Source organism: Orbicella faveolata, unplaced genomic scaffold, assembly GCF_042242905.1.
Source record: "Orbicella faveolata isolate gen_17 unplaced genomic scaffold, um_ofav_v1 contig_46, whole genome shotgun sequence".
In the NCBI taxonomy this organism is placed as follows: Eukaryota; Metazoa; Cnidaria; class Anthozoa; order Scleractinia; family Merulinidae; genus Orbicella; species Orbicella faveolata.
Window position 1 is genome coordinate 26,250,545 of NW_028301576.1, and position 11,956 is coordinate 26,262,500.

Consider the following 11,956-nt stretch of genomic DNA (forward strand, 5'->3'; position numbering starts at 1 on the left):
AGGTATTGGAATACACGATGATGTCATCCAGGTACACAAGCAGTATCTGAAAGATGTAATCGTTCAAACAGGTTTGCATAAGCCTCTGAAAGGTCGCGGGACTGTTGGTCAAACCCATCGGCATTCTGTTGTACTCGAAGATTCCGAACGGCGTTGTGAAGGCAGTCTTGTGCCTGTCTTCGTCGTCCATGGCAACCTGGTTGAACCCACTTGCGAGGTCCATCGTTGAAAACCATCTTGCACCTCCAATGGCATCAATAGATTCCTCAATTCTTGGTAAAGGGAACTGGTCTCTTACTGTCTTGGAGTTAAGACGTCTGTAATCAACGCATAGTCTCAGGGATCCATCCTTTTTTCTGACAAGCACAATAGGTGCAGCGTAAGGGCTATGGCTTTCTCGAATGATGCCACCATCCAGGAGTTTTCGTATGTGATCCTTTGCCTCTTGAAACTGGTTTGGTGGGATTCTTCTGTAAGGCTGTGCAACTGGTACTTGATCGATAGTTGGGATCTTGTGCTTGACTGTTTCTGTGTATCCAAGGTCATTCTCATTCTCTGTAAAGACGCTGGCATGTTTCTGGAAGAGAGTCTCAAGCTTCTCTCTTTGCTCAGGTGTACATTCTACGGCTGATAGATCAATTGGATATGCCAAAGGTTGTGTTTGGTCTTCTTCTGTTGTGGATTCTCTGACAAACACCATCTCTTCATTGACTGAAACTCTCTTGAAGTCAACAGTGTTTTTAGTATCCATAACATTATTAATCTCGTGAAGTACTCCTATTCTTGTATGGGGTTGAAGCCAGACATCTTCATCAGTAATGTTCGCAACTCTTACATGAAGCTGTCCATTAACTACACCGGTAACTGTATTTATGACAATCAGGTTTCCCGGAGTCTGTCCACTTAATGGTTCCACAAGAGCAGCAGTGTTACTTGTTTGAGGTCCATGCCATCCAGTTATTTTGACAACAGAAACAGATCCAGCCGGAATTCTAACCTTGGTCTTACCGGCTACTTTTGCAAAACCACGTGCTGAAATAGATTTGGCACTTGAAACAATCTTCAACACTTCACTCCATTCAGGTAAAATGTCCGTTTTTCCATTTTTGTAAGATTCTTGCAGTTGGGTAATAATGTTCATTCCAATTAATCCAGGGGTTATCTTCTTACGTTGCCTGGCCTCTTCACTCGCTGGACTCTTAACGACTAAAATTCCCCTTTGTGGGATCATGACTCCCAGGGCTTCAATATCCAGTTCTAGGTATCCGACATATGGTATCTCTAGTCCATTTGCTGCTGTAAGTCTTAACCAATCGCCGGTAGGTAAAAGTGTTTTCCCTTGAGGGCGAAAGTGTTCATTGAAAAACTCTTCTGTAATTGTGGATACTTCAGATCCTGAGTCCAAGAGGCAAGGTACGTCCACTTCACCCAGTCGTACTGTCGCCACTGGGCACTCTCCAACTGCCTTCTCATACATTCTTGACACATCCATATTTGAGCCACTGTTGTCCCCTACTGTCACTTGGCTCCTTGTGGCAGAGGGAGTTAGTTTGACGGCTTGTCAGGGCGCTGTCTACCTTGTGGTGGTCCCTTCCTGACAAGGCGGTCATCATTTACCCTGCAGTTCCTGGCAATGTGTCCATTCTTGTTGCATTTGAAGCAAACAATATTAGGGTGCTGTCTACTCCATTCCTTGGGCGGGATTTGGGTCCTTGGCTGCTTGAGGTCTCTAATTGAACTCGTCAGTTCTTCTAAGGACTTCTGCTGCTTGAGCAGGACCTCCAATACCTTATCCATGGGGGTGACGACGGAGCTAGCAGCACTACACTGAGAACTCTCATCTGGGATGTCAGCTGCTACTTCCTGTGATAATGGGGGCCTTGCACGCTGTGGTCTTTCCTCCTCTTCTGACCAGCGTAAGGCTTCCTCCCTTAAATCTAAGAATGCGGGCTGATGCTCTCGGATGAACTTCTTCAGTTCCTTTCTAAGAAAGGGGTCCCTTACATTGTCTGCAAATTGGTCCCGTAGAGTCTTCTCTGGGTCAGGGACTGCCTTTGGATCTGCTTTGGTGACGCGCTTGAGTAGTTCATTCAAGCTGTACGAGTACCCTCGAAGTGTTTCATTTTCTTTCTGCTTACGCTCGTAGAACATCTTCAGGAGTTGAGAGCTGGAACGTTTCTCTCCAAATGCTTGTGCGAGAACATCCAGAAGGAAGCTTAGGTTACTTCGCTCCTTTTCGCTGTACATTCGTACCTCTTCTTTTGCTGGTCCATCCAGGTGAGACATTATGAAGTCCACTTTCTCGGGTGGGGTCATTTCTCGTGCCTCAAATGTTGTCTTCAGTTCTTCTATAAAGTCTTCAACTGGTTGGTCACCTTCTGTTTTCTTCCCAGTGAAGTTCTTTATCTTCTTGTCGCAGGGAAAGACAACAATTTGCTTTGCACCATTTGTTGTTGCTGGTACTGAGGATGACACTTGAGTCGGATTGGTGGATTCCTTCAGGGCTTTTAGTTCTTCCATTGCCTCCTTGTACATCTGGGTCAATTCATCCACTTTTGTTGATAGCTCCTCTGTAGTCATGGTGATTTGATCCTTGTGCTATTATTGCAACCACCCTTTTTATAAAATTGCTGACTTTTTTCGATTTCTTTTTTTTTGTACCCTGCTCGCAGCGCCAAATGTGACCGAGGCAGGTTCTGGTGTTGTTAGTGAACAACGAAACAGACTTGTAGCCACAATAAAATTTATTTATGCAGGAATACAGAAATTATACAAAAGGAAAAAAAGGGTGATTGCAAACAAAATCCTGAGTGAAACGAATCACTAACTTAGGTCACAAGGAACAGTACTTGACCAAGGGGTCCTCAACTTGAAAGTGCAGGTCTTGAACACTTTGAACCACTGAATTAAACTAACTAACTGCACTTCTTTTATTAGGAAACAAACAATAGAAGGAAATTCTCGTGATTCTAGTACAAGGTGTGGTGGTGTGACATATAGGAAATTCATGATGTAAATCCTGTGTGGTTAGGTTATGTGGGTTGATTTGATAAAGAAAGGAAATAGTTTCTACCAAACTGAAATTCTAAATTTGTGCTAAAAATGCATTGTCATGTTTTTGTGAACCTGGTCACATTAACAAGTCAAAAATGATTTTTAAGAGAAATAATGAACATTTTAGTGCCCAAGAAACACCTGAGGAAAAGCTTCCCACAGATTTGCAGCTTGAAAAAGCTAAGCTCCTCTGTTGTTTCAGGCAAGCCAAACAGTGATTGCAATATTTATATACATTTACTTACTTCATTATTAACAAGTCAAAAATGATTTTTAAGAGAAATAATGAACATTTTAGTGCCCAAGAAACACCCGGGGTAAAGCTTCCCACAGATTTGCAGCTTGAAAAAGCTAAGCTCCTCTGTTGTTTCAGGCAAGCCAAACAGTGATTGCAATATTTATATACATTTACTTACTTCATTATTTAAATAAGTCAAAAATGATTTTTAAGAGAAATAATGAACATTTTAGTGCCCAAGAAACGCCTGAGGAAAAGCTTCCCACAGATTTGCAGCTTGAAAAAGCTAAGCTCCTCTGTTGTTTCAGGCAAGCCAAACAGTGATTGCAATATTTATATACATTTTAACTTCCTTCATTATGAGTTAGACAAAAATGATTTTTAAGAGAAATAATGAACATTTTAGAGCCCAAGAAACACCCGGGGAAAAGCTTCCCACAGATTTGCAGCTTGAAAAAGCTATTAGCTCCTCTGTTGTTTCAGGCAAGCCAAACAGTGATTGCAATATTTATAGACATTTACTTACTTTATTATTTAAACAAGTCAAAAATGAACATTTTAGAACCCAAGAAACACCCGGGGAAAAGCTTCCCACAGATTTGCAGCTTGAAAAAGCTAAGCTGCTCTGTTGTTTCAGGCAAGTCAAACAGTGATTGCAATATTTATATACGTTTACTTACTTCATTATTAACAAGTCAAAAATGATTTTTAAGAGAAATAATGAACATTTTAGAGCCCAAGAAACAACCGGGGAAAAGCTTCCCACAGATTTGCAGCTTGAAAAAGCTAAGCTCCTCTGTTTTTTCAGGGAAGTCAAACGGTGATTGCAATATTTATATACATTTACTTACTCCATTATTAACAAGTCAAATATGATTTTTAAGAGAAATAATGAACATTTTAGAGCCCAAGGAACAACCGGGGAAAAGCTTCCCACAGACTTGCAGCTTGAAAAAGCTAAGCTCCTCTGTTGTTTCAGGCAAGCCAAACAGTGATTGTAATGTTTATATTTCCTAATACTACAATTTAATTTGTAAAATATTAATAATTATGAGAAATATAAAATGTATCTTTAATTGCCTAAGAAACACTCATGAAAAAGCTTCCCAGACTCACAAATTGAAAAAAAAATATTACTTACACTCAAGCTCACATTTTGTTCCCAAGAAGCACCTGGAGAAATACTCTCACAGAGTCACAGCTTGAAGAAGCCAAGTTCCTCTGTTGCTTCAGGAAGGCCAAACAATAACTGAAACAAAAAATATGAAAACATCCATGAATACATTGTGGAGATGATAATATTAACAATAGTTTTATCTAGCATTCAGCAAGAATCCAAATAACAGAAACTACTCAGAAGCCCATTTAATGATCTGAATCATCAACTTCTTTCTCAAATGCCTCATTTCTGTGTACTGCCATCCAAACTGATTAACTGTTCCATTGACACCCTTGAAAATGAAGTCCCTCGCTGCTAGAATCACACCAATGCCAGAGCTCCCACTCCCTTGCCCTGTCATATCACAGTTGTGCTGAGATGGCATTCCAAATCGCTCAAGAACATTTATAGAGGACCAAAAGAAACTGTTAAAACATGGAGCACCCAGCATCAGCTGCTGGAAAACATCAAGGATATACTTAATGGTGGGTAATACACTGCCAGCAGGCTGCAGTTTGAAACCATCATCCAACAACAACTTCCTACCAAGAAGGTCAATGACAATCAGACCCCAGTGTATCTCATTCATATGCAGTGGCAACAGAATAAGATCAAACTCACTCCCCCTTGAGGTGCCAAGTACCCCCTGAAACTTTTGTGTAAAATGGGGTTGACAGGCCGGCACGACTCTCAAGCGCGTGTTTTAGCCTTTTATAGTTTGGCTCTCACAAGTATATCTTTGAGCGAACGCCCTCTTTTGTATGAAACGAGGGGCGGATCCTTGTAGATTTCGCTCAGTAATGGTGGTTGTTGTATTAAATGCCATTTTTTCATTAGGATTTGTTTTAGGTTTGGCACTGATGGTTGATATTGTGTGACAAAAGGCAAGATTCGTTTGTTTTCTCTCTGTTTTGGTTGGAGGGCTAGTTTCCTCTGTTCAAAGTTCACTTCAGAGAGGGTTGCTTGAATAAGATTCTCTGGGTAACCTCTCTCAATAAGGTGTGACTTGAAGGTTTTGATTTTCTCTTCAAATATTTTCTTAGAAGAGTTCGTTCTGAGAAGTCTTGAAGGCTCTCCTTTGATGAAACCTTTTTTAACTCCCAGTGGGTGGGATGAAGTAAAGTGTATATATTGGAACGTTTCAGTACGCTTGAAGTGGGTACGCACATCAAGAACTGAGTCTTTTTTGAATCTTTCGCCTTTAGAAATGTTCATATCCAGGAATGTCGTTTCCGTTTCAGAAACCTCAGCCGTGAATTTTATTGTCGGGTGGTGGTTGTTTGCTTGTTCAATGAACTGTAATATTTCATCCCTGTTTATAGTCCAGAGTGAAAATATGTCATCTATATATCGTTTCCAGACGAGCGGTTGAAATGTGCTTTGGCTTAGGATTTCTGTTTCTACCTTACTCATGAAGATGTTAGCAAATGCTACTGCCATCTTTGTGCCCATGGCTGTGCCATGTATTTGGAGGTAGTTTTTTCCAGCGAACTGGAATGAGTTGTCCTGTAGAATTAGCCTTAGCGATTGCTCTAGTAGTGGTGTTGGGATAGGAGGTTTGTTTACGTAGAATGTTTCGTATGCTCTACATACTGTTTGGATTCCCTCCTCTTGTGGTATGTTCGTATAGAGGCTCGTTATGTCCATTGAAACAAGTATGACGTCCGCTGGGACTTTCTTTTTCGAAGTCTGTTGAATCTTTGAGATAAGACTTCTGTTGTTTTGCAATAGGCTGAAGTAGTTTGTCAACAAATGATGATAATTTCTCTGTTGGGCCTTCACACCCTGATATTATTGGTCTACCGACCGTGGTCGGTTTGTGTATTTTAGTAAGGGTGTAGAATTCTGGAATGCGAGGCGGTTTTGGCGTTTCACAAAGCCATTTTTTAGTGATTTCATCTATGTGGTTTCTATGGTAGAGCTCATTGATGAGTTGTTCAACCCTATGTTGTGTATAAATTACCATGGGTGTTTCAAGAGGCCTGTAGTGGTTTATGTTGTCTAGGTGGATTTGACCTTCTTGTTTTTACGTCGTGGTATGTACTTCATACCATGAGGTATAGTGATGGTTGGATTTGTCACTCCATTCCTGTTAGACAATTAATTTATGTATTAAATCCGCATTAAACATGAATTAAACATGTTTCCCCCTGTCCCCCATACTAGGTTTGGTTTTGTTGCAAAGTCGTGTCATTGTTTTATGTTCGTATACGTGGGGGGGAGCGGGTGGGACATAGGTGGCAGTACATGTTTACAAAATGGCGTCTGTTGTGTCAAGCCCGACACAAAAATTGTCAAGGCGAGTTTTCTTTCCTTTTGCTCCATCTTTGATCAAAGTACACTTTTGAAGACCTCACAAACGAACAGGAAATGTGCTCAAGAAAGCTCGAGTGGAAAGAAGTGGGTTTTAAAGTCTTAAAAGTTACAATGTCTCCAAGATACATTTGGATGACGAGGAGTAGAATGCACAAAACGAACTATTCGAAATGAATGCTTTATGGTGTGGGGAAAAAGGTAAGCTGCCCTCCTACTGTATTGCATTTTGAATTTTCTAAAAATACTCGCAGGACGTATGATTTAAAATTAAATGCGCTTTTAATATTTTGCAATCCGCTGGGAAGCTGTTCGGAAAATGTCACATGACAAAGGAGATCGATGAAGCTTTCGTCAAGTTCCCCTCTCGCTGGGACTTAAATGCCACAACTGTGACAAGCTGTAGAGATTGAACACAACTGCCAAACAAATGCTAAATACAATATATGCCAAATAACAAATACCATAACAAATACAAAATATCAAACAACAAATAAATGCCAAACAGATGATCTGTTACCTGCTGAATACCACCTGAAATACACCAAGGTCAGGAGCAATTGATTATCGAAGGTAATCCTACAATACCCGAGCAGTTTGGAAATCAAAATAAAATACCAGTTCAGTTGTCAAGTAATTGTCACTACAGAAATGCAGATAAAAATGTGAATGTATGGAATTCTGAGCTACCATTGTCTCCCATCCTCAGTTTAGAATGACACGTGAAAGAGAACCCTCCATAATTTCTTACAGAATGGTTACCAGACCTTCTAATGGCAAGAAAAAAGAAAAAAAAAATGTCGGTGAAATTATACATTAGAAATTAATGTCACGAAATCCTCCAAGCTGAAGGCTATGTTGTGTGGATACCATGGTTGTCATTTCTTAGAGTAATATAGAGGTTTAAAATTCATGATTTTCTCAAAGAAGTATTTCATTAGACAAAGTATAAGTTTGTATTTTTTGAACAAGGACTCCAAAGCATAAAAACTTGCCTCTGTTTTGTACGATAGCTGAAGGTAATATTTTCAGAAAATTGAGGCAGCTCCAAATGAAAACGTATCATTTTTTGAGCAGAATCATATCATTGAGTGGAGATATGGAGTCAAATCCTGGTCCTGCAAATGAGTACCGGTATTGCATATCAGTACCTTTTATATCACTCACAAATTCCGTCTGTTTATTAGAATTCAGATTGTCTCAGTTAGGCAGAACTGCACTTGATGTTGAAGGAGGTGGTGATTGCTTTTTTAGGGCTGTATCACATCAACTCTATGGAAATCCTAATAGTCATTTCTATGTGCGCAGTGTTGGCATTCAGTATTTAGCGAATCACCCTGAACAATTTTATAGAGAGTAAAACTGAGCATTCTTGGCAAGGTTATTTGGAAAGAAAGTCATGCCAAGGAACATGGGCTGATGCTATCATAATTCAAGCTGTTGCCAATTGTCTTAATTTATCAATTCATATTGCTGAATCAAATCCAACTTTTTCTCCAGTTACTGTTGTTAAACCAGTGAATGTTACAAATGCCCTAAACATTTACATTGGACACCTAGATGAATTTCATTATGTTTCCATAGTAGAAGACAGAACAATGGAGATAAGTGACAACAGCAAACAAACAAAGAAATGCAAATGAAAACAAACCAGTTAATAACAGTGAAAAACATAAAGCTTACAGAAGAAAATATATGAGAGAATACATGAAAGACAGAAGAGCTGATGACAACTTTAGAATAAATGAGAATCAAAAAAGAGTACAAGGCTGCAACATTAATAGCAAAACATCTGGGAACAAGAAACACCAGGCTGCTAAAAGAACAAAATTGAATCCAGAACATGTCAGAGAAATTGAGCAGTGCTCCTTCAGAAAACGAAAATCAGATAACCCATAGCACATAAGGAAAATAACCAAACAGTTGGTAAGAAAAAGACAAGAGGCTGAGGTTCTGGAAGGTGCATCACTACTAACATGTAGCAGTCATGAGTTGCAGCCACAAGAAAACAAGTACGATGCAATTTCTATGATAAATTTCTTTTACAAAAAACAGTGCATGTGGCCTAGAATATGTATGCACTTGTTGTGACCAATTGTGGTCCAAGTGCTCTGTAGTGAAATGTGATCCAAGCAAATATAGGGCATGTTCACTAGACATTGTTAAGTCCTGTCTTACTGGTTTTAAAAGTGTCAGTGACACTGAATGGATCTGCAGGACTTGCAATAAAAAAAGTCTAAAAAAGGTCTGAAAAAGCAATTGTCTAACTTGCAATACAAAAGGTCTAAAACAAGGCAGGTTACCCATCTGTTCTAAAGCCAATAAGATGGGTTTTCCTTGTAAGCCTAATGTATTGAATTTCACATCACTAGAAGAGTGACTAATATCACCTCTTATACCTTTTATGCAACTCCGTGAACTATCTAGGGTTGGTCAATTGTCTATTCATGGAAACATTGTCAATGTGCCAAGTGATGTAAATTCGACTGTTCATTGTCTCCCAAGGCCAAGAAGCAAATCACAGACCATTCCAATGAAACTTAAAAGGCGACTTGGTTACAAGCATCACTATCAGTTTCAGATTGTCAGACCTGAGAAAGTATTAGATGCAGCCAAATATCTTGTAGACACTAGTGAATTATTTAAAACTGAAGGCATAAAAGTGCAAAATGCATGGCTAGATGGCATAACTTCGCAACCCATGAAGAGTGGGGTGAGTTTGTTCAAAACCCTAACACATCCAGTGCTGATGTGCAAACTAATGAAATCTTCACAAATTGTCAAAACAATATTTGCACTGCTGATGTTCATAATCCAGACAGAGAAAAAGACACTAAAAGGATTACCAGTGTTTCCTGTCAAAATGTTATATATATTAGATGAAGACCTTATTTCTATGAACATGCTCAACTAATGGCTGCTTATTAACATGATGCACTTTTCAACTTAACACCTTACAAATGCAACACTTCTTAGTTTCAAAAGAGGCAAAGGACAGTACTTCATAGATTAATTACCACATACCATGAGGTAGCTCGAAGGAGCCTTTGATCTGTCTTCTGTATTCATCACAACAGTGGTTGTTCCTTTGTCTGCCTTTTTAATGTTAATTCCGCTGTCACGCTTTAAGGCTTTGAGAGCCGCATGTTCCGCGGGTGATAGATTATTTTTAGGCTTTGTGAGTTTTAAGTCTGCGAGTTCACTCTTCACCTCTTCTAGATAGCTTTCAAGGGCAACTGATTGTTGTATTGGTGGTTCCCATGTAGATTTTACATGGAAAGGATGTGGTTTGTTGTTTTGCCCGTGAAATATGTACATGAGGTGCATTCTTGCGTACTGATCAAAGTCACGCAAGATTTGACGCTTTGTTTGTTTGTTTTGTCATGGGTGTTGGGATAAATTTGAGCCCTTTTGCCAGCAAATTGATCTGGTCATTTGAGAGTCCTTTGTTTGAGAGGTTTTTTATATGTTTTTGGTTCGCCTCTATTTGTATGTGTGATTGTTTCTTTTGTTTGATCTTTCTGCGCTCTTTGTTCGTTAGATTGCTTTTTGCATTCCTTCCTCTTGTGTTTTTTGCATTATTTTTGGCCCCTGTGTTGTAGTGGGAGTCCGAGAATACACATTTGTACTTTTGAACTTGTTCATTCTCAATGTCTCCTAATTTTTCCATCATTTTGCTGAACTGGGCAATACTAGCCTGGATACTGCCAGCAATTTCTTTAACATTCGTGATTGTTACATCAGTGTTACATGCAGCTGGCGCCGAGCACGCTGGTTTGTTTTTACAATTCTCATTTTCAGTTGGCGTTTGCACCACTTTTGGTCTCTTTGATTTTTTAATTCGACCCTAGCACGGTCGATTTCACGGTAGTGAAAACGTGTTAGTGCTCTGACGAATTCTTGCTCAGCGTTCTTTCTGAGACGCTTAATGTCCGTTTTAAATTCATTGTCGCTCTTATCCGAGCCCTCGCCCTGTATTGTAGGGATTCTGGGCAAGTTCCTTTGTCTGTGTGCCTTTTCAATGACTTGATGGCTGATTCCGCGTGGAAGATTTTGCTTTCTGCTGACTGTGGTGGTTGACTGTGGCGACGTTTTCTAGGGTTCTCGTTCGTTCTGGCGGCTTTCTTTGGTTCACGGTTTTTCCTCTTGCTCTGGCGTGCGGTTTGTTTTTGTGGGCTGGTGTCGTTTGGCACTTGAAAGGACGGTAGTTCGTCGTCTCTGGACTGGTCAGGAAGATCGTCTTCAAGAATGCCTGAGGTGTCCATGTTTTCCTCTTCAATAGCTTTAGAATTGCCAGGGACTGCTATTAGCCCTTCTGACGTTAGTAGGTTTTGTGACATGGTATTATCAGGTATTGGTCAGGCAAGACCGCGGTTTCTATCCTATCGTGTGGATCTCTTCAGTTGCTGATTATTTGGAAGGACTGATAGAGATGAGTTCTCGTTATCAATCCGGAGAGGGGGTGTTCCCCATCCTACTTATACTTGTGTGGAGGATCGAAAATTCTGTGTTGTCATTGGCTATTTAGTTTTAGCCAATTGTATTCATGTTGTTTTGATCCTTGCAAGCTCAGCTTGACGCTGTGTTTCTTGTAGTGGCTAATATGTAGAATTTTGAGCTTGTACTGGTATATATTGCAGAAACAACCAGTTCTGCAAGAATGCGCTTATGTGTTTTGTTAGGTCTCTAGTTTTGGAGACTGCACATGGTTGCTTTTGCGCATTAAATGTTGTTTTGTTTTATACGTGCTTGGCTCAAACGATATTAATAATGTGTACGTGATCTCACTGCTTGTGATGGGGCCTGTCTGGTAAAAATCAACAGTGTAAAATGGGGTTGACAGGCCTGCACGACTCTCAAGCGCGTGTTTTAGCCTTTTATAGTTTGGCTCTCACAAGTCTTTTGTATGAAACGAAACTCAATGGGGTAAAACTCAATGGGGTAAAAGAACACAGACACCTCAAACCTCCCATGCGGAAGGAAAGAGCTTTGCGGATGTCATTTAAGAGGCTGTCCGTGTAAGAACCGACCACTCGATTTTCGGCCGAAAACAGAATTTCTTCAAATTTTCTGTGCGAGACAGTTAGTCCATATGCTAAACAAAAATAGCAATAATTTGGCTTTAAGTGCTACTTTTATATATTTCTGGCGACGATTTCCAAGTACGGTCCAAAACCGTAAAAACCGTTCTG

The 11,956-nt window shown here is 39.9% G+C and overlaps 2 protein-coding genes across 2 annotated transcripts; both read right to left on the reverse strand.

Annotated features, from left to right (window-relative positions):
- Positions 1 to 1,545: 1,545 nt before the first annotated feature.
- LOC149099236 (uncharacterized) lies at positions 1,546 to 2,645 on the reverse strand. The gene has a single exon (XM_089278277.1). The coding sequence runs from the start codon at positions 2,578 to 2,580 to the stop codon at positions 1,546 to 1,548; it is 1,035 nt and encodes a 344-aa protein (XP_089134403.1). The 5' UTR covers positions 2,581 to 2,645.
- Positions 2,646 to 5,138: 2,493 nt separating this feature from the next.
- Positions 5,139 to 6,101, reverse strand: LOC149099237 (uncharacterized). Its single transcript, XM_089278275.1, has one exon. The coding sequence runs from the start codon at positions 6,096 to 6,098 to the stop codon at positions 5,163 to 5,165; it is 936 nt and encodes a 311-aa protein (XP_089134401.1). The 5' UTR covers positions 6,099 to 6,101; the 3' UTR covers positions 5,139 to 5,162.
- Between the last annotated feature and the right edge of the window lie 5,855 nt (positions 6,102 to 11,956).

Excerpts from the sequence above, each read along its gene's own strand:
- LOC149099236 (XM_089278277.1), bottom strand. The coding sequence starts at position 2,580 with ATGACTACAGAGGAGCTATCAACAAAAGTGGATGAATTGACCCAGATG.
- LOC149099237 (XM_089278275.1), bottom strand. The coding sequence starts at position 6,098 with ATGGACATAACGAGCCTCTATACGAACATACCACAAGAGGAGGGAATC.